The sequence below is a fragment of the Anoplopoma fimbria genome, chromosome 8 (assembly GCF_027596085.1).
Source record: "Anoplopoma fimbria isolate UVic2021 breed Golden Eagle Sablefish chromosome 8, Afim_UVic_2022, whole genome shotgun sequence".
Classification (NCBI taxonomy): Eukaryota; Metazoa; Chordata; class Actinopteri; order Perciformes; family Anoplopomatidae; genus Anoplopoma; species Anoplopoma fimbria.
The window spans coordinates 17,846,700-17,874,677 of NC_072456.1; the positions used below are offsets into that span (position 1 = coordinate 17,846,700).

The 27,978-nt window shown below is 38.5% G+C and overlaps 1 protein-coding gene across 1 annotated transcript; it reads left to right on the forward strand.

The window, feature by feature from the left end:
• The first annotated feature begins 25 nt into the window (after positions 1-25).
• usp13 (ubiquitin specific peptidase 13) lies at positions 26-27,973 on the forward strand. Its single transcript, XM_054603158.1, has 21 exons — positions 26-136; positions 2,270-2,395; positions 4,850-4,910; positions 7,926-8,047; positions 9,165-9,307; positions 9,579-9,763; positions 10,235-10,332; positions 10,434-10,624; positions 11,424-11,495; positions 13,032-13,137; positions 14,577-14,702; positions 16,874-17,027; positions 17,530-17,704; positions 17,860-17,948; positions 18,463-18,585; positions 21,293-21,316; positions 21,728-21,871; positions 24,106-24,275; positions 26,525-26,714; positions 27,360-27,444; positions 27,795-27,973. Exons 1-21 carry the CDS (start codon positions 26-28, stop codon positions 27,889-27,891), a joined length of 2,592 nt encoding a protein of 863 aa, XP_054459133.1. The 3' UTR covers positions 27,892-27,973.
• The last annotated feature ends 5 nt before the right edge of the window (positions 27,974-27,978 follow it).

A 27,978-nucleotide genomic window follows, 5' to 3' on the forward strand; every position in this document is an offset into this window, starting at 1 on the left:
TGGTGCCAGAAGCAGGAATGCGAAGATGGCTGCAGACCTCGGAGAGCTGCTGGTCCCGTACATGCCCACCGTCAGAGTGCCCAGAACGGGAGACAGGGTTTTCAAGAGCGAGTGCGCCTTTTCCTTCGACTCGCCCGTAAGTGTCCGCACACACCGAGACATGAGCGTGTGTGTGTGTGTGTGTGTGTGTGTGTGTGTGTGTGTGTGTGTGTGTGTGTGTGTGTGTGTGAAGCCATGGCCACCTTCCCTGTGAGCCAGAGATAAAAAAAATAAAATAATTAAATGTTGTTTACATGTCAGGAGAGAGGGATGGAGGGGTTTCCCTTTGTGCAGGGAGAGGTACACGGTGCAGTTCAGGCACACACACACACACACACACACACACACACACACACACACACACACACACACACACACACACACACACACCGCTTTTACCTGTAAATACAGGAGCCATAACACGCCTGTCAGGTTGCAGGTGCATTGTTGTGTGTGGGAGAAAGAGTTTATAGCCACCTTTAATTTATTTTTTGGGTAATTTATTACCTGTATAAAAATGGACATGAGGTGTGTCAGTGGTAGCTGAAAGTTTGTAATATTTGTACTATGTTTCAAGCATTATTTATTCACCGCAGTATATTTATAAGGGTTTTTAAAACTTTAAATGTGCTGTTTTGCCTTTGATAGTGTAGCAATCAATTTATTCTGTACAGTTAATATTCACTGCTGTGTTTTGTGGATGACCATGGCAAATGCATGCTATCCATGGTAGATTTAAATTAAGTTTGTGCTCAATAGTGACTCTGTGAGGGCCTTTTGTAGTAATGTTCTAGAATGTTTTTATTTTATTCTGTCACTAGAGAGTTAATAGAAAATCCTGACCCATATTGTGACAATTTTTGATTTATATTTTCATTTTCTATTTCCTCTGGGAGTAAGACAATAGTGATAGATTGTCAGAACATCAACATTTTGATTTTATATATTTTTTAAAACACATTTAAATGTGTGAATCTATAGTAGGTCAATCGTATCTGCATTTGTAAAGACTTGGGACAGAAAGTCAGAGTTTTGGGCTCTTAACACATTTAACATCCAACAAAAAAAAAAACTACTACTTTCTCGACTGAAACCGTTTTTAAAGGTGACTCAGCTGTCTGGAGTTCATCATGTTTGCTCGACGAGGGCTGGTTTATTTTTATCCTTGCACTGTTGAAGCTCATATGTCACTCTGGGCCACTTAAAGGTTTATCACAGGTGTTTATAAGGCCCACACTGATTGCAAATTAAGGTTAGTTTTGAAGAGGTATTGATGATATATTTTGTCTCTGATAGTACACGTGTAAAAGCGCAGGAGATTGTCTCCGTCAGAAAAATTCCCACTGTATTCATCCTGCACTTTAAATACCCTTAAATGTGAGCCTCTGGTCACAAAATGATCATACCTTTGTATCCTGTAACACGTTTCAGATGCAGTAAGTCAACCTGGTAAGATGTGACATGTGTGGTACAAACCAGCAGTTTTATGAGGAATGAGGTTACTGTGTTTTTAAACATGCAAGTTCCTCGATTCCCCCAAAGCAAAGCGCTTCTACTTTGTCAATGACATTTATTTTTATGTAGTTGTGTGTAACAGGATGGACATATTCTTTAGTTGAAACAACAGCAGCATCATAAAAAGGCAAAATATCAGAGATGAATCCTATTTTTGAGACATTTTTTGGCTAAAATAATGGTAATAAAAGTTGACTGTGATTCTGTGGATTTGCTGAAAAAAATAGGCTTTTCAGCAGAAGGCATTTCTCGATTAGAGTGAGAAATGTTTTTCTGTGTGAGAGTGCTGGAACAGATTTTTGGCTGTTTGACAAAATGCGAGAAATCATTGGCACATCTCTCTAAATTGCATTTCCACTGTGCATGTTGTGTTAAATAGTTGTAACTAGTGCCAGATAGTGTGGCCAAAGTACAGGGCATCACAATAAAAATTCAGCTTTGATGTGATACAGTTTTTGTCACAAAGTAATTCGCTTTTACTGAAATGTTTATTCTCATCCTTTCCTCTTTTTGTCAGATTAGAAAATATTTGTGTGAGGGTGTAAAAAATACACTGCTAGTAGTATAAGACTGCCTCCCAGCTACTCTAAAATGAGGCAATATAAAGACCAATTCTAAGAACTACATTATGATAGATTAGATTTTCTGTATAATGTATAACTTGTTAAATGTGCTGTTGTGTTGATGGTTCTTCATTGTTTGTTTTGGTCTGCAGGAGTCGGAGGGAGGCCTCTATGTGTGCATGAACACATTCCTGGGCTTCGGAAGAGAACATGTGGAGAGACATTATCGCAAAACAGGACAGAGCGTTTACATGCACCTCAAACGACATGTCAAAGAGGTACGTTTTACACCCGACATGCCTTTTTAGCAGGTACTGATTTTAACACGCAGCATAAAGTATCTTTTTTTACCTTGTGCTTTTACACATCACATTTCCAAAGGGCTTTGCAATTAATAAAAAAATAACATGCAAAATCTGAATCAGACTCAGCTGTAGAGACATTTAGGGAGAGAACATAATCCTTTATTAGTCACACTCTGGCAAAATTTGCAATCTTACTGCAAAAAGGGGATAGAGCAACAAGAGACTTTAGTAAAAAACAAAACAAGATATAATAAAAAAAGTTAGCAACAGAGAACATATAATAAAAAAGGAAACAGTTAAACAAATCATAAAATATAATAGTTAACAGACTGATAATATGAAAGATATTAATCAAGAATAGAACAGAAAGGTCAAATGCAACCACGATAAAGTGGTTACAACCAAAAATCATACTCATTCTTCATTTAGAGAAGCATCTGTGTATTTTACCACTATTATACCACTTGTGCTGTTAGTTTTTTAGTTAGTAGTTCGTGTCATTAAGGATCACAGGTCTGTTGCTTCAGAATTATGCAGCATTGAAAGGTGCTTTAGTTAAAACACTGAGTGACCTGGATTGCTGATGTCTTCATGCGGTTATTTTGAACATCAGTGATTAAATTACATTGTGCCATTCATAGAGCTTGAATGCCTGGTCATCAACATTTAAAGAAATATAAAAAAAATGACTTAGTTTTAGCCTTTCATTGGACATGACTGACCTTCAGAGGCCTGTCTAAGTGATAACACTTGATATGTTTTCACCTCTGTATCTATCTGTAATACCCAAATCACAGCTATAACCTTTCACACTTTTTTTTGTACTAATATAGGTAACCCTCTATTTTACAGTTCCCTCTTTTCCTTGTAATATCCTATGAAGCTGTCCATAAAGAACATGCTAATTTGGGACTAATGATGTGAAAAATAGAGAGAGTTTTTTAATGTGGTACTTTTCCAATTAATTACTCAAAATTAATTTCCAGCAAAAAATCTGGTGGGTCTTATAGTCAGTTCACAGAAGGTCAGCTGAACATGTAAAAATGTGATATTTGTTTGCAGGCAAGCATACAAAAAGAGGCCAAAGTTTCCAATAACAAATGAACAATGAATTCATATTTTCGTGGGTGTAAATGGATCGTTTCATTCAAGATATTTCTTATTTTCCTTATAATAATACCAAAATACATAGTGCAGTCCTAGACACCTCCATAATAAATTATCAAGTAAACATTTTGAAGTTACACACCCATAAAATAAATAATTATTACCAATATATATATATATATATATATATATATATATATAATATATATATAAAGTGATATATATATAAAAGTGACTGAAATGGTACTTCAGAAATTAAAATAATATCATTATACTGAGTGCAACAAAAGATTAGAACAGAATCTATTTATATCAGTACACATGGTGGACAAATAACAGGAACATATTACAAGATAATGCAATTAATAATCACAACCCTGCAAAAAAAAGGATTGTTCAATTACTGTTGAGACTGAGACAACTCTATTGCAACTTTTGTAGGTAGGTTTTTTGACCATCCCTGTGTGTATTGAAAATCACTTTTGCTTTTTCTTTGTGAAAAATGAATTCATGTAAAATCACATATTAACCAAAACAAGCCTCTTTTTTGTAAAAGTTGATGGTTGAACAACAAAAGCTGCTGCTGTGTTTTCTCACTGGCTCTAATTGCTCTCAGATAAGCTCTGCTTTGTAAAGAGCTGCTATTTCCATGCCTGGATCTGGCTTGAAACAGCTGCTCACATTCTGCAGGCTCCTGTGTCTGCTGTTTCTTTCCCCCCATGAGTCCACTTGGGCTCGAGTGTGTCAGCATTCTCTGTCTTTCTGTCTTCCTGCCACCTCGTCCTCCTCCTCCCTGCTGTGTGAATGGGAAGCAGTGACCAGAACATGATGAGATTAATAGGAAACCTGTCAGTGGCACAATTGTTTTGCTGCCAGTCAGTCAAAATGTTGTTGTCAGACTGAAAATATATATCTATATATCTGTTAAATATTGATACATTAATTATAGTTTTCTGAAAAGAAAAATTATGACAAACTGTACGGTCAAGGACAAGCCCAAACACATGCTTGACCTAATGTAAATGGTATCTGTCTCAAGTCTACAAATCAAACTGTGCAGCTGAAGCAGTTCATTTATCATTCTTTAATTATGACCATGCCGTGGAGGGGGATTTCCCCAAGCCTTGTAAATCGACCTGGCAACATGAACTTCCAGCATCTATTTCAAAATGACAACCATCTGAATTCTTACGTCACAGCAGAGCATAGAAGCTTTTTCGGGCATTTTACAAAGAGAATCATCAAAGGTGTTATAATATGCTTTTATTGTGATGAGGGTTCTTTGATCCAATTTAATGACTTCCTTCCTGTTTCCCACAGAAAGCCACAGGAGCTGCAGCAGGCGCCATCCCCAGACGAAGAAATGGAAAAGTGTTTCTCGGTAAGTAAGAGGCAGTGGTGGTACTCAGACCGGTCAATTATAGCACCAGTGTGTAGGATTTAGAGGGATTTATTGGCAGAAGTGAATCATTTTACTTCATTAAGTAAAAGTATCAATTCCAATATTTGAAAATACTCCATTACAAGAGAAAACCCTTCATTCAAAATGCTACTGAGGTGAAACACCTCAATAACATTATCAGTATAAGTATTATCAGTATAATGTATTTAATGTTTCAAAAGTGAAGTACTCCAATAAATGTCCACTGTTACTGATATATTATTATATATGACATGATTAGATTGTTAACACTGATGCATTGCTGTGTAATTAGCATTCTAATGGTGTAGCTGGTCGAGGTGCAGTTAGTTACTTTCTATACAGTTAGTTACTTTAGTCCAGAACTTTCAAGAAAAATAGCTGAAAAGTTATTTAAACTAAACCCTCTGAGAAGTTTAGAGATAATGTCCATTTGGTGGAACTGCTAACGGCTCATCTGTGTGACAAGGGGCCTCAAAGTAGACACTGTTAAGCCAAAAACTATGGTTTACCATTGGTTTAATCTTGAATATTGCATTAAATTGTATAACATTTTTTTTATGTAAAATCTTTATTTGAATAGTAAATATTAATTTTAGCTGTCAGATAAATTAAGTGGAGAAAAAAGTACAATATTTCCCTCAGAGAGTATCATAAAATGTAAAGTACCTGACATTTTCAATGTATGTAGTAATTTGTAATATGATCAGTTACTGTCCACCACTGGTAAGAGGCTGGTGTTTTAGTATGAGAGTAATTGTGAGTTATTTGTCCTGAAACACCTCTCTCTGCCATGAGAACCCCTCCATTACAAGCTGGTGTTATTGTTTGTTACACTGTGGTGACCAGCCAGCTGCCCCTCCGGCCGGCCTTTACCCAAAGCGTCAGATATTTCCCATGATGAGACCTCTCCTCCTGCGCTCCAAGTATAGCCCATTTATTTGTACGTGTCGTTGGTAACTGTTCTAAATCAAAGCCTGGTCTGCTCCTCCTCCCCCCTCTTCCTCCTCGGCGTGGGGAGGGGGTTGGTTGGTCGGCGACCTCTCAGCTGCCACCACCTGTCAACCTCCACTGACACACTTCCACTGCAGCTATGACGCTGCTCGGCGAGGACCAGGTGTCTCTCACCCGCCCTCCCCCCACTGCTGGCCTGGCAGGGGGAGGAATTCCTTCCACTCACCCTCAATGTAATTGATTTTTCTGTGTGATCGTTGTCCACTGCTTGATAGACTTACTACCCATTGCCTTTGGGAGGTTGCTTTACATGAGGTCGACCCTCTAACATCGGACTCAGACTCTCTTGTAGAAATTTATACGGGACGATTCTCTCTGTCGCCCATTTTGGATCTTTGATGTGACACCGGGCATGTATGTTTCCATCGTCATCTACGTACCAGTCCAGTGACCTAATCTAGCCGGTAACCACGGACATGAAGCCAGTGGACACAATAACAATGTCATGATAACTATGATCCTGTTTCTCATGAGTCATTACACGACTTTAGGCTGGAGTGGTTGAACAGACAGCTCTGTTTGGAGAGTGACTCAACAGAAAAGGCTCTCTCTAGATTTCCCTTCCAACAGGTTGATGTCATTAAGATAAGAAATGAAATTATGAGATGATTGAGCAATAGGGATGGGACGTTATAGGATTATATTGCAGGTCACGATGATAAACACTCACAATAAGTTGATTGTGGTGACTTCCCGCTATTGGGTAATTGTGAATATCTTCATGAATGAGTTGAAGAAGCTGCTAAGCTCACTGTCATGGTAGAGAAGGGAAAAATAGAATACGAGAACTATCATGTAAAAAAAGAACAGAGATTGTTTGTTTGTTTTTCCACAAAAAATTATGTTCCCTAAAATATAAGGTGTATCCTATTTCTGATGCAATAAAATTGTTAGTCTCTTAACAAAATGAAATATAATGGGACTCGATTATGTTTTACTGCCAAGAGTTTTAAGCATATTTTAAGTATAATCGGAATAATATCATGAATCGTAATTTTCGCCAGGATAATCGTGACATGAAAATTCATATCGTCCCATGTCTACTAATCAATTAGCTGATCGACAGAAAATGTCTGTGAGGATGTAACGCCTCTCTTTGTCTTATTTGATAGAAAACTACTGCTGAATTTAATTATTGTCGTTATGGATTCATCTTCATTGATTCATTGTTTGGTTTCGTCTAAAAAAAAAAGCTCAGAAAATTTGGGAAAAATATCCATCAAATCTGCAGCCCAGGATGATGTCTTCAAACGCCCTGTTTCGTACGACAATCCGCTCAAAAAAAAGAAATATGAAATAGGGAAAGCATTTATCATTTATCAAAATATTTGTTTTTGTTGCAATTTTCTTTTGATCGACAAATCGATTCATTGACTTATGGTTTCAGTTCCATGGTAACTAAATGTCTTTGGACTGATGATCGGACAAAATAAGATTTCGTCTTGGAAAAGTTTGATGATTTTAAATACCAAACGATTAGTCGAGTAAACGACAAGCAGATTGATCAAAAAGGAAAATAACTGTTAGTTGCAGCCCTAATTGTGATCATTTAATCTTATTATCTAATCAATAATGAAATGAGGGTACTATAGCTGCACAGACAAATGTCAGAGATTCAAGCCGTCCTCAGTTCTCCTGAGTAAAAACTCTATAAATTGCTGGTGAGAAGAGTGTCTGACAGATGGCTAAATATAGCTCTACATTAATTGTGTCTGAGCAAAAGACTCATCAGCATCGTATGACGTCGTCCTGTCACTGTTGTAAAACAAAAGGATGCCATTGGTGATTTTCTTGTTCAAGGTTTAATCTGTTTGAAATCACTGCATCCTTAGACTATTATGGTTTTGTCTCCAGAAACAATGCAGGAACATAAAAAAACAACAGACCTCACTCTCAAGAGCAGAAAAGAAGAGAGCATAAATAACAATACAGTAACGTCAGTGTTTACTTCCTCCCCTGTAGATTTAGAGCTAAATCGTGATTTTAACGGAGAGGACTATGAATATGAAGACGAGGCCAAGCTCGTAATTTTTCCAGACCACTTCGAGATCCCCTTACCAAATATTGAGGAGTTGCCCGCTCTGGTCAGTGAGTCCGTCCTGCACGAGCTCTTGTGTGTTTTCATGCATGTCGATGGGGAGGGTGCACTCAGTGGTTCCCCTGTCACTAATACAGACCCGTTGGTCCCTCTTGTCCCGAAGAGCCGCAGAGCCTGAATCCATTTATTTGTTTTATGTTTTATGATCACACATTTAAAATTTTGCACTCCGGTATATAATTCTTCAGTACAAAGAGTTTCCCATGTGCTTCAATTAACCGCTAGTAGTTGTTAGCTCACCCTAATGCTTTCTTTTGGATAGGTTTGGTGGCATATTTTAGTGTTTCATAGGCTACGCTTTTCCAAACAATGATTCTGGGGATCCATTTGACGCACATACTGTATATATATATATATATATATATATACTGTGTATATATATATATATATATATATATATATATATATATATATATATACTGTGTATATATATATATATATATCTATATCTATATATATATATATATATATATATATATATGTATATATATATATATATATCTATATATACTGTGTATATAGATATATAGATATGGATATATATATATATATATCTATCATTTCTTGCATGGGAAAGTTTACTCCTTCTTTTTGTTTGTTTTAAGAGCAGCTTGAAGTGTCTACAGTTAAAGAGGCTTGGTGTTTGCATGTCATTTGGTTTGAGTTTTCAAATTATTTTATGCGTGTATAATATTTTTGCTGCCCTTCTTTGTTTTGCAATGTTTGGCATGGTTTGTTTCAGCACTACACCTGTCTTCCTATGCTGGATCAATGGCTTTATGTGGCACAGCTTTACAATGTCTTGCATAGATATTGCATGTCCACTATTGCTCTGTCTATAAACTGTTATTGATTACTTACATTTAAGGTTAAGTCATAGAAGTTTAATGTTTCTACAGTAGTAAAAAATATATTTGTATATCTGACAAATGCACTGTTAAGGAGAGAGAGAGAGAGAGGGGGGTTCTTAATCCCCTAAATTATTTTAACAGCAGAGCATAAATTCTTTTAAGGGAGAAGTTTGATATATATTTCTAACGTGACCTGAATCACATCCACTTCCAGAAGTTAATTCTGTCTCTGCTGTTTCCTCTGACGTCCAGGTGACCATCGCCTGTGATGCAGTGCTCAATGCACCGTCAGCTTACAAGAAGCAGGAACCTGAATCCTGGGACGAGGAGATCCAGGTTTCCAAACATGCCAGGAGCCTCAGACAGCTGGACAATGGGGTCAGGATCCCACCCAGGTAGGAAGGCACCAAGACACACTGATATACTACTGTGTCATTTATACATTGGGCTATCTATCTGACAGTAAGGGTTGCATTTGTGTAACTTTGGTTGTCTCCTTCATTTTGCTTTGTTTATCTGTCTGTCTATTAACATCCAAATGTTAATCGGATCACATATTCACCTCCTTGTGAGGAGAATGCAGTTATTTAGTGAATCTTTGCATGAATTCAGGATTTATAAAAACAACACAAATGTAACAAGAGTCTCTGTTTTCTTTGCCATCAGCGGCTGGAAGTGTCAGAAGTGCGAGATGAGAGAAAACCTGTGGCTGAACCTGACCGATGGAACAGTGCTCTGTGGGAAGTGGTTCTTTGACGGGAGCGGAGGAAACGGCCACGCCCTGGAGCACTACAAAGAGACCAAATACCCCCTGGCTGTCAAAATGGACACCATCACCCCAGATGGAGCAGGTCGGAGACACATGACAAGATTATCTAAACTTCTCAATTATTACATGGTGTTATTTGGTCACTCAGTCAGTGTCCTTTAAATTATTCTAGTTTTACTAAAGCAAAGAAAGGTCTGGTAAAGTTTATTATAATGTTTGTACAGCTTTTTAGAAAAAAAAACAGTACAGTAGCTAATATTGTACAACACTGTGTTTAACTGGTATAACTTTAAGATGATGTACACTGACTTACCAGGTTCACCTGTAAAATGTAATGCAATCAAAGACAACCGCCCTGCAACAAAATATTGTGTCTGTCATGAAGCTAATCATTTTCAGTTTGTATTAATTGTGTCAGAGATTAAATTTGTTAGATTCCGGAGCATGGTAAAGTGGACTTGCTGACCAGAAATCTGGAATTTGAAATTTACATGTAAAGTCTAAATAAAAAAGCAAGCCCATCATAGTGATTGAACTGATCCTTTGCTTTTAGATGTCTACTCGTTTGAGGAAGAGGAAGCTGTGTTGGACCCTCACATATCAGAACACTTGTCACACTTTGGGATTGACATGCTACAGATGCAGAAAAAAGTAAGTTGTCTGAGCTGTGAACAAACAAAACAAACAAACAAAAATAAATACGTGAGGCTTCCACAGTAATGCTTTCCCTTTCTTCCTCTCTCTCCCTGCAGACAGAGAACGGTCACCACACAGACAATAACTCCCGGCCGCGGGTCAGTGAATGGGAGGTGATCCAGGAGTCGGGCATGAAGCTGAAAGCGGTGTTTGGTTCTGGTTACACAGGCCTCAAAAACCTGGGCAACAGCTGCTACCTTGGCACAGTGATGCAGGTCCTCTTCAGCATCCCAGACTTCCAGAGGATGTGAGTACACAGTGATGAGACTTAATTTATAAGAAAACACGTTATTCATTTTGCACAGTATGCTATCATCTATATTATTTTGGTTGTAGACTTTTATTTAAATTGTTTATAAATAGTCTAAATGGAGGCTTGAATAGGAAAAAATACACGTCAAAGTGTTCTTGGGCAAGATACTGAACCTCAAGCCGCTCCAGACTGTGCAATGTGTGAGTGATTAGATAATTTGATAGAAGAATTTGATAAGCAGGTTGGCACCAGTGTATGAATGAGTGTGTGAATGGGTGAATGTTGACATGAAGCGTAAAGCGCTGTGAGTGGTCGGAAGACTAGAAAGGCGCAATATATTAATGCAAGTCCATTCATTATATCATAGATTGTAATAGGCCAAATCATTTATAACCAAATGGCAGATGCACTGGATAAAATAACTACATTTTTAATAAAGTATATTAATCATTGAGAAAAGGCATTAAGAAAGATAAACTGCAGTCACTGTTTGTACGTGAAGGACCTAATATGTCCATCCTTTGTTGTAGTCTTTGCAGTGCTGATTTAGTTACTTCAAAGTTAAAGTAAAGTATTATTATTCCGCCAACTGGCTTGCCTGTAATCACTGACAGGAGTCTATAATTTCTTTGTTTGTTGATTGTCTAGTCTGGATTGGGTATGATGGTAAATGCAGAGTTATTCAGAGTAATACTAGGTCTTAGTGTCGTCTCAGTGCAACTTGTTATCTTATGTATTGTCTAGTGTCTGCTCCGTCCGAGGTGAGCGTGTGACATTATGTTCTGATCTTTAGGTATGTGGGTAATCTTCAGAGGATATTCGACTATTCACCCCTTGACCCCAGCCAGGACTTCGCCACACAAATGTAAGTGACTCCAGTGTTACATAATGCAGTGTTAGAATACACAAAACAAGTGAAGGTGTGTCTCTGTGGCTGAAAAAAGGCTGAGGTTCTGTTTTCAATAACTAACTTCAAATTTTTATCTTTGTTATTAAAATGCTTAAAATTACTATATAATGACTTGCAGTTTTATAAGAGGGCCAAGTCTTGTCTACAAGCCTCCATACAGCTTAAAAAAAGAATACATATGTTGTTGGGTGAAAGCCTTTGTCCCCCCACATGTTCTGGTAAATACGTGTCATGTTAGCCTGTGTGTAGCAAGATGGAGGTAATTAGAGTCTTAGCCAGGCAAGTGATAGATATCAAGATATGTGAAACAACAAATGTGTCATGTTCTGAGGCACAATGCCAGATAAACATGTTTCTACTCGTCTCTGTTCATGTTTGACAGCCCGTCAGCACAAATCAGGTCATAGAGAAAGAAAATCTGTGTCTCCTAATGCGGTTTAGCCCAGGTTGATTAAATATGACCCCTCTCTTAAAAGCACTGAAAGCAGAGTGTTAAATGCATCTTCATGGACAGGTAGGAATATCCTTGTTAAAAGGAATATATTTTCCTGTATCCTGTAATAAATACAGATGATACAACTGTGCATAAACAAGAAAGAACAGAAAGAGATTCTGATTTTTTTTTTCCAGATACACATGAACGGTGAAACAGCAAGATTTAGACTTACAATACTACATTAATGACTCAGCCTGCACTATCAATCATTTGTTGCTATGATTGTGAAATAAATGTTTTTTTCACAATGGTCTGATAATTATTTGGAAATCAATAATTGTTTCATTAATGCTGCACCCTAATTCTTTCTATTTTAGATTAGTCTTATTTATTGTATTTTCTTTAGTATTTAATAAATGCTGTGCATACAGGGCCTATCTCTGAAACTTCCTTGGTTAGATAATGATTTGAAAAAAAATTGAATGTTTATAAACAGGGGTATCTTAAACTAATATGAAGGAAGGCATGTACATTCATTATATTTAATGTAAAACATATATAGACTCCTGTGTGTGCGTATTCGCCTATTTTAGCCTTGGGAGGATTATACAGCTGAAATCAAGTCAATGCTCAGATACACTGCTTAGATATTTAGCTAATCTCGCTTTTTTACTTCTTAATGTGTAAAACACCACAAGACTTACATTAATCTAAATATAAGCTTTTGAAGAAAAGGATGAAACTGATTGTTAGGAAATGTGCTGAGTGACTGCCCCCAAAGAGTTGGTTTACAGTGAATTGTATACACTTTTTCTATATAGACTGTCTGTACTTTGAATAAGGTATACAGATTTATGTTATAAAGTATACTGTTCGTAATAAATCATAGATATCCTGTCTTTGAATCAGAAGGATTTAGAAAAAAACAGACGATAGAAAAGTGATATATTCCTGAACGTTTTTTTAAGGAGTTTGTTAAGTTTAAATCACCCAAACTATACTGAAAGACTGACTATATGTTGTGATGTTTATGCCTTTTTGTTTTTGTCCGGCAGGGCTAAACTGGGACATGGACTGCTCTCAGGCCAGTTCTCCAAACCACCCATGAAATCTGAGCTCATTGAACAGGTGATGAAAGAAGAATACAAGGTATTAAACTTGGTATGTCTAGCTCCAAAACCAGTCCATGACCCACAGAAGCATGTTAATACTGAGTGGTAGCAAAGTGAGTCTTTTTCATGTAATGTTAGGGGTTGTAGCTTGTCAGTTTGAAGTTTTCCCAGTTTAAACATGAAGCATCTTTTTATAAAGAAGTGTATCTGTGTTATTAATACACCTGAGCTTTTTCTTGTTTTGCAATTGTGACAGCTAGAGAGACGTGGATCAAAACAGAAGGAAGATGTAATTTTTAGATACATCTTTAAGTTTTCTTGTGATCTTTTTTCCTTTAATCTGAAAATAGCTGTTGGCTGCAGTCCCAAATGTGCAACTGCAAAATTGTTTATGAACGCAGCTCAAGGCACAGCTCTAATACTGTGTTTTGTTGTTAATTCCCCACATTGTTGCTTAATGTTGTCAACAATATCGACTGTGGTTAATGATTGTTCTGTGCTACATGAAATCTCTGAAGACCTTGTTTAATTGATTCGTTTTGGTATTTCTTTGTGTGTTATGCTTTACTAATTAAAATGCACATGATATGAAATAATTGCCTTTCCAACCCGTAGCACACGGCTGCAAGGAAACTAGGAGAGGAAAGCCATTAAAGCATAATGGGGCCGAGCACTTGGTCTGTAAGCCCCGTAGCTTCTTTTAAGCCTCCCAGCCACAGTAATTGATAGGGCAGAGCCGTGATGCTGCACTTCCTACACATGTGATTCTGGGGTCAGGTTTGGATACATATTGACAGCTGTGAAGCTGCTTCAGTTGGCATGCTGTGGTCAGTCTGTATTAAGGAAGTACTACCCATTGCAATTATATATTCTCATTAAAATTACTTTTTAAGTTTACTCCCCTGGCAAAAACATTTATGGCATGGATACCTTTAGTGTGACTAGAAGTGGGCCCACATTACAGGGTGATTTGGCATGTGTCCACATTGGATTCATTCATAATTAATTGATTATGAACATTGTATAGCTTGCCTAGTAGGAGATTAGTTTAGCATAGCACAACGACTGGTTGTCTGGCAGTGGTGATGCATTAAGTATATTCACTCAAGTATTGTAGGCTACTATTATCCTTCTAAGGTAGCCTATTTGTAATTTACTTGAGTATCTTTGTTTTATGCTACTTAATACATCTGGTCCACTACATTTTGGAGGAAAATATTTGAATGTTTTTCCTCCATGAATCTGAAACAGGTGAAATTCTGTATAAAAAGTACTTTTTATATTTTTAAGTATATGTTAATGCTTATGCCATACTCCTGTACAGAGCCTTGTACTGACAGGCCACACGAAGATTGCTCTCAATGTGTTTGTGTAATATTCACTACTGTTCTGCTCTGCTGTCTTGTCTGATACATATCTCTGAGACAGGTGAGTGGTCATGCACATGTCAGTGAGTGTGTGTGTGACGCCCAAATGTTGTCATTCCAGCACCAGCAGAAAGGCGTCTCTCCTCGAATGTTGAAGGCCCTGGTCAGCCGGGGACATCCAGAGTTTTCCTCTAACAGACAGCAAGACGCCCACGAGTTCCTCCTGCACATCATCAACGTGGTGGAGGTGAGTGATGCTAAACCTCTGTGCACGTCAAAATATTTCAGAATGTACATCATGATAAATGAGCAGAAACCACAGCCAGTAGACTGTTTACGTTGGTGTGTATGGGACATCATGAGATTAACATTCATACCTACAGAGCACGTGTTGAGTTATTAGAAGCTATTGAGTTTATAAAAATAAATAAAAAATTGTCCATAGTTTTGTAAATTAACATAATTATTTGCCTAATATGCTGGGCATTTTTCAAGGTGTGTACAAACAGATTTTTTAGTTCCTGGTTTTTGGTTAATAATTGGGGTAAAAAATTGTTCATTGCAGTATTTGTATGTCAGTAGTTATCCCATTGTCTTTATAATGTATTAGTATTAGTATTAGTTGTTGCACTTACTGTATTCGTATCAGTTCGCTGCACTTATTGAATTCATATTCGTTTACTGCACTTATCCTATTCGTAGTAGTTTGTAGCACTTATTATATTCGTATTAGTCTGTTGCAATTATTGTTTTCGTAGTAATTTGCCTCTGCACTATACTTTTGCTCTGGTTTATACTTTAAGATGCTTGTTTAAGAAAGGAGATGCACTTATGACTTCTGGTGACTAGTAGTTCTCTTGAATACCTCTATGTTGAATACACTTCCTGTAAGTCGCTTTGGATAAAAGCGTCTGCTAAATGACTGTAATGTAATGTAATGTAATAAGCAGATGGATTTTTAACTATGACTTCCAAGGGAACATTTACTATGACTCATGTTATGAATATCAACATCATTTTAATTAGATATGTCAATCTTTGGAATTGAATAATATATATATGTATGTTGGAGCATCAGGCTACATGTGATTGTTCTTGGTAGATGATTAGTTTTCTTTTGTTAACGCTACAAACTTCTCCCTAAACTGCCCCATATTAAACTTATTAAACTTTTTCTCTTCATTGGGAAATCCTACATTTCTTTTTACAAAATGGCTGGGTTACATCTGACCCCTGACACACATGGACAGGCAGCTGATTTAGAGGGGAGGGTCTGTTTTTGACTAAACGCAGCGCACTGTCCCCTTTGGACAGTACGTACACATGGGCTACTCTGACGTGTCCTACCCAACCTGGATATATATAGCTCGGTGCTATCTGTTCCACGGGGGGGAAGATAATGCTTCCTATTCTGCCTCAGCCATGATGCATGCCTTGACTCGGACCTGACACTTCCTCCACTTCATTCTGTTCAGCAACATACCACTAAGGTTTTCCAAGCTACATATTTGTCCCATAATCTGTAGAAATCTTACAGCTGTTGTTCAGAAAAAGGCCATTACTGTCTTACCCTACTTTAGTCCACTTGCTTGCCTCTACAGCTGTCTGCAAACTAGACACATATTTAGTTATCCAGACATAGTTAGTGTGACTAAAGCAACCCAGCACCATCAGCAACATTTTCCTCCTGTGTATGTCAGTCTATATACTTGACCTGAGTAAAATTATAACTTATGTATTTCTGGTACCTCTTAGAATAGAAGGGCTGGGTCGCAGAAAACCTGCTGTCCAAAACCAGTGTGTTACGTCGTGATGATATCCTTCATCACAGTCTTCAAATAAACAGTGTAAACTTCAGTGACCCCTGTTCATAAGCCGCTCAGTGATAACGATTAATGTGCCCGTGATTGTGAATTGATGTAACACATTCATTTATGGAGGGAGCAGTTAGTCGAGGCAGATCCCAAATTAAAGAGTGTCATCTACATTATAAATGACTGTATTAAGAGATGTGGGTCAAACAGCAGTTGGGTTGAAGTCATGCCAGGAGACTTTTATAGACCACAGCAAAGAATAGATTTATAGATGGAGTTGCATTCGAAAACTCAGGCTGTCATGTGTCACAGAAGCTTCACATGTTCATGGTACATGTGAAGCTTCTGCACAGCTCTTGAACAGACATACAGTGTTTTTAATAACAACAGTTGTTTTTGACTCAGAACTGCTAAAATAATAAAAAAAATATTCAGAGCTTACTCTAAAAAGTATTTGTATCAACCTTTTTATACCACAAGACACTGTTTATTCAATACTTTAAAGAAGCATGTTATCGAACTAAAACGTGCCTATTCTCATTGACTATTTTTGTTGGTATTCAATCTCACCCTCTCATCCACCCTTTACGTTGTTGTCTTACAGAGGAATAGCGCCGGCTCAGAGAATCCAAGTGACGTCTTCCGCTTCCTGGTAGAGGAGCGAATTCAGTGCTGCCAGACACGCCGGGTTCGTTATGCTCAACGGGTGGACTACTGCATCCAGCTGCCAGCTCCCTTTGAGGCGGCCACCAATCGAGGTAAAAGAAGCCCTCATGCACACACACACACATACACACCAAATGATCTGCTGTAGCAGGAAGCCACAGCTGCCTCAGGTCGATACAGCTGCACGACGCCGGGCTCAGGTGGCACCAGCCTCTGGGGAATCAGCAGGTTCTTCTCTGAAAGGGCACAGAAGGTCCTCGTGTGCCAGACTGAAGGCTTTGTAGTTTAGAGAAAGGGAGGACATGTTTGTCTTAAAAGTGACTGCTTATGGTCTTGTATAAGTCCTTTAAACAAATGTGACCATGAGAAAGTTTATAGTCTTTGTCTTATACAGCGTAGAAGAGAGAAGAGGCTCTCAATCTTGTCAGCAACCATCTTGGAACACCTTAAACCATTTATAGATATGAAATTGAAACTTATATCGCCCTTGATTTTACTAAAATCAAAATGTTGAAATACAGAATATTATGGAGTTTTGCAGATGTTAACACTTTGTGCAGCTCAAAGTGTTTGTCTTTGTTGTCATTCTACCAGAGGAGCTGATGGCATACGAGACCAAGAGGAGGGAGGCTGAGGAGAAAATGTGGGCTCCTCCAGAGCCCGTTAGAGCACGGATCCCCTTCACCGCCTGCCTGCAGGCCTTCACAGAGCCGGAGAACGTCCCCGACTTCTGGAGCTCAGCGCTGCAGGCCAAGTCAGCTGGAGTGAAGTAAGCAAAGGGCCACCTGTTCTTGGGCCCTGAATCAGTGTTTTTTCATCACCTCACATTTTATTTGTAACTGTATTAATATTGTGCTCATAACATTTTCCTTTCTTTTAAATCCCCTTTTTTCCCCCCAAAAATGTTGTTATTACCCTCTGCAGAACTTCCCGTTTCGCCTCCTTCCCAGAGTATCTGGTTTTGCAGATCAAGAAATTCACATTTGGGGTTGACTGGGTGCCGAAGAAAATAGGTAACTATCTGTTACACTTCACCCTGGGATCTAAACGGCCTTTTACTGGCCTCCACCAATGTTGTGACTCGGTTATAATAACTATTTGTAGTGCTGTAAATGTCCAGCAGAGGGCAGCATCAAACAGCAATTCACAAGGTGTAACTGTACATTTTTGTCAACTCATGAGTGGCCTCAACTGCAATGTTGGACACAGAGACATAAACTACCCCATCTCTAATCCAGTCCATATCTCTAAAGTGTGCTGAAGTTTTGAAATTTGTCTGGATGCAAAAATTCACTAAATTCAAATCAGTGTCTTAAATTGCACAAACTCTCAGGGTGCTCTTATGGCCTTTCCGACAAAACAAGGGTTTAAAGTGTTAAACTCTGTGCAGTGTTCACTAATAAGATATGGCCAGTGTGTCAATTATACAAACAGCTAGCAGGAACCTCTCACTTCTTTTGTGATCAAGTTTTTCTTACATGAATTTGTGAGAGGTGTTCAAAAATATATGTGTCTTTTCCTGTATAGACTTGGCCATTGATGTTCCAGACTTCCTGGATCTGAGCAGGCTGCGGGCCACAGGGCTGCAGGCGAGCGAAGAGGAGCTGCCTGACCTCATGCCTCCCATCGTGCTAGCTGAAGACACCAGAGGTACTGAACTGTTTTCAGATCAGACAGTGCTCATTTTTTCTAACCCAGAATTCACTGAGAAGGACCCCCTGGTCACAAGCTGCCATGACTCACCTACAGTGTCCTACAGGGATGTATTTGCATTTGTGCGTGACTACTTGGAAAAAGAACGTATAACAGCGCTGTTAACTACTGGAGGCATTTTTGGCCCTTCATGTTTAATTTCACAGTCCTTTTATTATTTTAAAGGGCATTGTCTACTCCGAGCACCAGATTTAAAAAAAATATTTTACTCGGCTAGCCAAATATCTTCTTTACGCTCAAATGATATACATGAGTGCACTGAATATTAAAAATGTTTTTAATATACAGTCAGCACACAGTATATCAGATTGTTCCCAATAAAGTGGACTACAGTGTTGCTTTGAGAACTAACTCAGATGTATGTTGTTCCAAAGCGGCTACCTAACATCCTTTTCAGGAGGTGTGGGGGATTTTTGTGACAGAGACAAACGATCCGTGAAATTGTCTCTAATATGATGTTCTGCTCAAAGCCACCCAGGTTTTTTCTTAAGGGCATATTGAATGGAATCCCACGTGAAAGGCATGCTCAATCAATTACTGAAAAGTTGTTGTGTTCACAGTGTGGCTAAGCTTAATAAGTTATAATGATTTTATTAGATCACCTTGTAATGCACTTCCCTGGGCTCTGGGAATAGAAAACCAGCGAGTGCGTTTTGGAGCCCGAACGGTATTGTGTACTTTTCTTGAAACTTTGTTGCATCAGACTGTTTGCTGCTTAGTGATATTTCCAGCATGACATGCAGTGTACTTTAGCCTTTTTGTCTGACCCTCTTCCTAAAGGCCAAAACTACAACTTCCCTCCCTTTTTGTTGGTCTTTCTTTGTCTCCTATGTGATTGTGATTCTCAGTCCTCCATCCCTTCTTCCGTTGTTTGAAAAGTTCAGCTACATCAAGTTATCAGTGTCCTCCTTAATATTTTAGCAGGCGTGAAGTACAGAGTGTTCTGTGCCGTCTCAAGCTCCAAACACAAACACAACCAGAAAAAGGGTTTCCAGTGCAAAGACACAGTAACATCAGCAAGCAGCCTTTTGCATCACACATCAACAGACATGGGAGGTTTTGGGTTTTTTTCGCGGAGAGCTTTACCGAATCGTTTAGCCGGCTGCTTCTAAGGACAGGAAACTCAAAGGACTACCTGAAGTCTGAACATGTTCGTCTGAGTACACCTTAATATTTAAGGAGGATTTGATTTGCTGTACCTGCTATCTCAGACCTCCTAACAAATGAAATTGGCTTCTTGGAAGAGTATATCTGCTTAAAACTCTTCAGAGAGTTACATAAATCTTCCTGTCTTTGCGCTGAAACTACCCTTCTTAGGCAGCATTGCATATCTACGTCTGACAGCAGGAAGCTATGCAGCTATCTTAGAGGACCACAGTGAAACCAGTGCATGAAAATAAGTGTAAATGTGTCTGGATGTAGTATGTTGGGGGGGTTGAGTTAGTTGAATCTCTTATTTTGTTCTCCTTCTATAGACAGAGAGGTTAAAACAAGTACCAGTGTGTAAACCATCTTGAAATGATGGTCTGTTTTCAATGCATTTACTGATGGATTTTATATGATGGGTTTTGCAAATTAACCACTCGCCCATTATCCCCCAGCTGGCTCCAGCAGAGATTAATCACTGGTTACTCTTCTGTCTCCAAAAGGCTTCAGTGCTTCTTATTGATTACACAGAACAACGCAAATGTGTTTTCATGTATGCTGCTTGAACCACATTATTTCTCATTGGTCGGTGTATCAGCCATTCATTCAATTATTCCAGGCCATTAAGGAAATGGAAGAACAAAATGTATCATTGCTTTTTGTGATTCCCTTCTTTTCTTTTCTGAAACATGAAACTAAAAATGAAAAGCTGCTCAAACTTGTTTAGATATTGATTTGTTGTTTTAGTTTCTTTGCTAATCTGATTGTCTCCGTCAAGATTAAACTGGAAAACGCAGTCATTTTTCAATATCAAATACCCACTGAGTATTTAAAATGAACGATGATTTGTTTGTTTTCTTTCTAAAGACAATCAAAATATGAAAGAAAGGGAGGAAGCGCACCAGAAATTGTGTGAGCAAGAAAATTAAACTTTAAGACAAAAAGATGAAAACAAAAAGAGTGAAAGAAGAATCAGTAAAGAGACTGTGTGTGTTTTGTTTTGTTTTGATACAAACAAGGAATTGCTCAAGTTGTGATTGCAGTGCTTGCGAATAGTTGAGGGCAATCTGCTCTCTGCAGGTGGTGACAGGGCCCCGACAAAAGTATTTTCTGACGTCTTTGCTTGAACCCATCTTGAATCGGCCCCATATATAAAGGGACAGACCTCATATGATTACACAACAGCAGCACTGTGCCCACGAGTGACAATTACGAGACAATGGTAAATGTGAAAACGGCACAAGAACAGAAGAGTCATCATGTAAGCAAACTGATTCAGCAGAGTCCATTTTGTGTCCATTTTACAGAAACATCTACAGCATTTATTTACCCAAGCAAAGTTTTTGAAGATTCTGATATTATCTGTAGATTAAATAACCTTTTTGTAAGTGAAAGTACTCAAAACCAAATAAAACAAAAGAAAGAAACTCAAAACCAGTGATATTCTGTGGTGTCGTTGTGTGCTGTCGTCTAAAATAAGTTTCTTCTCCTCTTTCAGATAACTCCATGGGCTCCACAGACTGTGAGTATTTAATTCCTCTTCAACAGATCTCAGTTATTCAGTACTATCTATATGAAAAAGTTATAGCCATGGAAAATGTATTTTGGACACCAAGCAATGATTAATGCTATGTCGCTAAACCTATGACCAGGTATACTCGAGCAGGTGCTGCAGCTGCTCTTAACTTCCAAACAAACTTTTCTTTTCCACGATGCTCCGCTTGTTAGCTAGACTCATTCTTCTCTTTGATAAATCATCCCTCAATAAAGACGTCCTCAGGGCTGATTCTCCCATGGTCTCTTTGTTTAATGAGGTCCAAAGAGAGAGCCGCAACGAATCTGTTTGGTTGTTCAAACTAGAAGTTACCGGTTGTGTTGAATCAGCAACTGCTATGTTTTTTAAGTTATTGATGTCGGTCTGTCGTGTCCACAGCTCCAGAAATCGACGAGGCGGCAGCAATGCAGCTGGCAGAGATGGGCTTTCCGCTGGAGGCCTGTAGGAAGGCGGTCTACTACACAGGCAACATGGGCCCAGAGATGGCCTTCAACTGGATCATAGCCCACATGGAGGAGCCTGGTAAGGGAACATCACTGCATTCACATGGAACATAAATATGAAGAGATCAACAGACACAGATTATTATATATTTTACTGAGGATGTGTTGACAGATAATGATAATGATCACTACAGTGTCTGTTTCAATGGATAGACTTTAGAAAAAAAACCTTTGCATGATTTAGAATGGGCTGCAATGTTTCAAGCACTGAGTATGTGACTCAAGGGTTGATGTCTTTTCCTGTTCAATAAAATAAACCTACATGGCAGGAGTGTTAAAAAAGTTGTAACTATATATCTGGCTCCAGTTATAGAGCTATTACTGGCAGAGATTTAAAATATTGCAGTCAGATTATTTAGTTGAAGCCTTAAAAGTATTGTGCCTACTTGCCTTAAAAAAAAAAAAGTAATGTCCAAATTTATGATAATTGTCTAATGATCAAAAATAGTCAAGACAAAATAGTGATGACCAGAAATAGTGCATGGGGGAGAGGGTGTTTTAGTGTGTGTTGAGGGTTAAAGGGGAAACCGTGACCCCAAAAATAATCACAACAGCAGCTGCACTGAAAGAGACATAGTTCTCCATTTCAATATGCCGACTCTGAGACTTTTCTGCAAAAGACCATGCCTATGCAAACATGCCAAAAACATTTCTGCAGAATGTTCAAAAAGCCAAGGCGAGTTTATTTCTATGGGACCTTCTGAGCACAAAGGTAATTCAAAGTGACACATCACATCTCCAGTTCTTCCATTACAGTTAAGTTGTTTTTGCAAGTGTCAGACTTTGCATCCCTTTGTGTACTGCAGGTGTTAATGGCGTGTGTGTGTGTGTGTGTGTGCGTGTGCGTGTGTGTGTGTGTGTGTGTGTGTGTGTGTGTGTGCGTGCGTGAGATCTTCAAAATAAACTTTGTCGGCGCTGACTTTGTGTCTTGTAGAGCCTCTTAGCAGTAGAGACGGTCCCCTGATGCGTTGACTCGTGTCACTTTTATTTCCCTTGTTGGCTGTAAAGGGCCTCTACAGTGGAGAGAAATTAGAGCAGCATGTTGGTTTTTTAATGGAACTAATGCAAAAAGTGCTGCATTCAGGCTCAATAACCTCAGTAAAACAGTCTTTCCCTGCCTGCTGCACACAGGTTACTTCAACTTCTTCCTCCCCCACATTTATTTGGTTTCATTACTTTCTCATTAACATCACATCAACTTAATATTTTTTTTAGAGCTAAACTTTTCACTTCATAATTTTTAGATGGATATCTTTTTGACTGAGGTGAACCTTAAGTGCTGCATTAAGGACAATTAACCAATGACACCTTCTTATAAGAGGTTAATTTCCACAGCACTGTGCAGGCAAGGCGACTTAATTATTATACCTATTTATCGTAATTATTTTTCAAGGATTTGGTAGAATATACAATTGAGCCAGAGGTCAGTAAACTCCATGATTGTTAATAATAAAGGCTGTGATGAGATCTAAACACACACTGAAACGGTCAAGGTTCGTGTTAGAAGGTAAATAATGACAAAACAAACATGAGCTGTCCAGTTTTGTCTTTAATTTCTCTGACTGCAAGACAGTCTTCTTCCTGTCGCATAGAAAAAAACTGTATTATGGGTAATCAAAAGGACACGAGACAAGGATGCCGAGATAGACCCAGGAGTGGGAGATAAGTGGTACGCATTTCATTTATGGCAAGGATGGTAATGAAAGCTCTGTTTATGACCAACAGTCGAGTGGTTACAGCAGTAGTGTCCTTGTTCCCAGATCGGGGGTTACTTCACTTTCACTTGAATCTTTTGAAAGTGCACAAAGCAATGAAGTTCACTCGGAAATTTGAAAGTTAATGCATTTCATGCAGAGGTTATAAATGTTTATAAGTAGTTTCAAGTGTTCAGATGCAGAGGATGTTTCCTGAATTGATTTAAATGCATGCAATGGTCCTCCTGTATGCATTCTTCTGGACAGTAGTTCTATCAAAGATCTGTGTTTAACGCTTCCAGATGTTTTAATTAATCAAATTAGTCAAAATTAATGTTAAAAATAAATGTTTTACTTGTTTAAAAAAAAAGCAATGGCACTACTTTCTTCATGAAACTACTCCTGTATACTCTCTAAATTGTAACTTTTGTCGCCACAACAAACGGCAAATATATGTCTATGAATATTTTTGGGTTGGAGGTCAAATATTCATATTCATGAATATAAATGGAGAGCTACAGCATCTCTTTATTATTCTCTTCCTCCCTCTTTTTCTCAGACTTTGCAGAGCCTCTCACTCTGCCCTCCATAATTGATCCCGGTCCCTCCATCAGCGACAGCCCTATGGTCACCACCCCGCTGGGCAACTCGCCCCCTGAGGAGAGCATCTCCATCCTCACGTCAATGGGCTTCCCCCGTGCTCACAGCATCCAGGCACTCAAAGCAACGGTCAGTCTTCTGCCCACTCTGTTAATTATAATAAATAACTTTTTTTCTCATTAGCTAACAGCAATACTTATTTTCCATTAATCTTATTTCCTCTAATTATTTGTTTCTGCTAACTAATCCAAATGAGTCTTAATTCTTAAAGGTTGTTTAGTGTTCATCAACCCCACTTTATGAGTTTCTACATCTGTTGTTGCAAACACTTCGGGTCTAATCGTCTTCTCCTGTGACTAAAATCCTCTGCTGCTGTATTGTGGCAACAGTGATTTGTTTTGAGAAGGAAGGGTAGCTAGCGTGCAGTGATGGTCACCATGACAACAACAACACTTCCAGAAAGTCAGACGTCTGTAAGTGGCGCTCATTCCTTGGGGCAGAGTTTTTGTTTATTGTGCGATTAATTCACACTTGATTCTATTTTTTCGAACTGTTGTTTTTGTCATGAGTACTTTCAATCACAACGCGACCATGGCAATGGCAGCACGTACCAGATCCAATCATTCCATTCTTACTTTTTCCCAATAAAAGCAACATATTCAATGCCTAAGTTTTAACCAGAGGGACTTCAAATTCCCTCTTTTTGCTTAAAGGAAATGCAAGAAAATAGTTTACATATCTTAGGCTACACAACAATTTACCCCAGACTGACTTCCAGACGCTGCTCTGGGTCTATAGGACCCTGGGTCTATAGGACCCTGGACCTGCACAATTCTATTCAAACTTTTTAATGAAAATGAGTGGCAACTGTTGCGAATTTGTATCGCTGCCGTTAGGAATTGTTTTGATGCAAAATATTCGCTGACGAGTATCTGTATTTTCGTGTGGTATATTCGTCATGCCCTAGGTGTGTTGTGTCTGGGACTCACTGAGACAATGAAGAGTTACATGGAAGGAAAAAAATACATCTGAGGAAGTGCAAGAACACTACAGCAATGACCACCTGACACCACAGAAAGAGTGTCCTGGTCAATGAAAACAAAATTTCATGACAAAGCAGGAAGATGGCTTGAATTGAGTTGCTGTTTGAAAAGAGGGCAAAGAGAGGGCGAGATGATGAAAACCAAGTTCTGTCACTCATAAAGGGCCTTGGCTGGCCTACTTGTTTGCTTTCCAGACGGCAAATTTAATAGGTCTAAACATGTCAGAGTGATTAAAGATGTCTTCTCTACATGGTGTTTACAAAATAGTCCCAGCAGCATATGGACACTAATGCAGCCTTAACAGGATCAGCCTCAAAGACATGTCGAGCCATTTTATCATCACATCTTACAAATGAATTTAAAACGCAAAGCACAAAAGAATGGATTGTTTTTGTGTGTGAATCAAAGGGAATGCAGCTGCAGCAAATTCATTATCTTTTCTTTTGAAATGGGACCCGATTCTCACATTTCATGTTTCATATTTCAAACTGCCCACTCAGCAAAAATAGCAAAGCAGACACAAAAATAAACTCCAGGATTCCTTGTTTATCATCCCCAAAAACATCAAACCCCCTGCCATCCATGATATTGTTGAAGAGAATAAAAAAAGAACATATATTCCTCATGAGGGGGATGTAGGTGTGAAGCAGAGAGGGTCTCATGCCCTGGTTTATTTTTAGGCTAGAATTAGGAGGAGGAACTTATTTCATCCTCAGTGACTTGACTGGGAGAGACCGAAAAAAGCAGACGGCTTCATTAGCCAATCAAGGCAGACATTCTCCAGGAGTCACACCTCTATTTTGGATTAAAAGCAAACATCCTCAGGGGGGATTTAGCACAGATGGATACCTGCTGCCACCTCCCCAATAAATGATTACTCATGTCCAGCATTGCCTAGTTTTTTTTGAGGAGCTACCTAAAGATCCAACAGGAAGGAATAAGAGAGAGAAAACAAGATAGAACATTAAAAAGTCTTATCCGAAGCCCAGATTTGTGCTTATATATATTGTATCTGTATGGCCATATGTCTTCTATGTGCCAATATTTCCTGTTACAACTAGTATTTATAAAAAGAAAGTGCTGCTTCAGCCATATTATGCAGCAGTTTCTGTGCAGCAGAAGATTTTCCCAGGAAAGGGTGACGTCCTCATACAGCAAATGTTCAAAAAAGCAAATGTAAAGGTTTTCTTCACTGGCAAAAGACGTTTATTACTGAAACTGACATATCTGAAATAGACACATATCAACATATTCCCTCAATATTGATAAATGAGGGAGACGTTTTGGTTTTGAATTACAATGAACTTATGTGGTAAATTTAAAATGTGCTTTCAGAACAATAACCTTGAACGAGCACTCGACTGGATCTTCACACATCCGGAGGAGGAGGAGAGTGACGCTCTCTCAGAAATGGCCGACACGGAGCCAAATGACAACGCTTTCTCCAACGCCAACTCACACAGCGACCCCACGCTGTCTCCAGACAGAGACGCGTCGGGTCCGCGGGTCAAAGACGGGCCGGGACGTGAGTGACTGCATAATCTCATTGATTGTAGCTGTCGTTTCGATGAATTTGACTTTATTTTGTTATTAATCCTTATCTAAAATTCATCAAGTAATGAGAGGTTGACTTTTAGTATTTTTCTAATTTCACCTGGAAATAATGTACTTTTAAACTCCAATTAATGTGTGACCCTGATTCACAGTGTTCTGTGGTGCTGCTGGGTACTGACCAACTATAGGAACAAAACATGGTTCAGGAACTTTTTAATTCTTAACGCTCCTCACAAAGAAAATATGCACAATGTATTAATGCATCTACATCCTTACATACCAATGATGTTTAAACAAAGCAAAATTGTGGGTGAAAATCAAAAATTCCATTAGCAATGCAGATGTTCTGACTTTTCACTATTTACATTTTTTTTTATTTTCTTCACTATTCACAGAAGTATGAAGGCATTTTCATCAGCAAAGGCCCTTTTATCGTACTCTGTTTACCCGTGTAGAGTCTTTTATAGCGTGTATGTATGCAGATGATTGCCTGGTGTTTACTTACCATTCTACATTCTATTAATTTAAATGGTTTATCTATAATAAGGTTTTGTATAAGATATTTAATATTTGTGAAACGCTGCTCTGTTGTCTGACTTTGTGTTCCCCTTTTCAGGTTATGAGCTCTTTGCTTTCATCAGTCACATGGGAGCATCCACAATGTCTGGACATTATGTTTGTCACATCAAAAAGGAGGGAAGGTGAGTTGCACACAGTTTCTCTCCTTTTATTTGTTCAGTACATTGTGGTACAGAACTGACAGCATATTGATAAGTCAGTCACAAACATGTCTATTATTTTGTGTTTTCATCTCTGGAAATATATTTTCTAAAGAAATTACATTATTATTGGTTTTCTTATTAAGTATTTGCCACCAGAAGTCTGAAATAGAATTATTCACAATAGCAGGTACAGCCTGTTTTTTTTTGACTGAGTGGAAAGAATAAATTGAACCATATCCTCTCACATCCATTAGTTTTGAAATAAGTGACACTTTGAAAGCATTTCCCAAGATATTTCCCTACAAATGTTAATTTTTTTCCCCCTGTAGGTGGGTGATCTACAACGACCACAAAGTGTGTTTGTCAGAAAGGCCTCCAAAAGACTTGGGCTACATCTACTTTTACCATCGACTGTCCAGCAGTTAAAGAAAAGTTACCGCCCCTCCACCATGCGACCTTTGAAAGAACCGCAGTCTTTCAGCCCTCAGACTGGCAGACATCTTTAATAACAGC

Excerpts from the sequence above, each read along its gene's own strand:
- usp13 (XM_054603158.1), top strand. The coding sequence starts at position 26 with ATGGCTGCAGACCTCGGAGAGCTGCTGGTCCCGTACATGCCCACCGTC. Across the intron at positions 137-2,269 it reads CCTTTTCCTTCGACTCGCCC|GAGTCGGAGGGAGGCCTCTA; the intron begins GTAAGTGTCCGC and ends TTTGGTCTGCAG. Across the intron at positions 10,333-10,433 it reads TGCTACAGATGCAGAAAAAA|ACAGAGAACGGTCACCACAC; the intron begins GTAAGTTGTCTG and ends CTCTCCCTGCAG.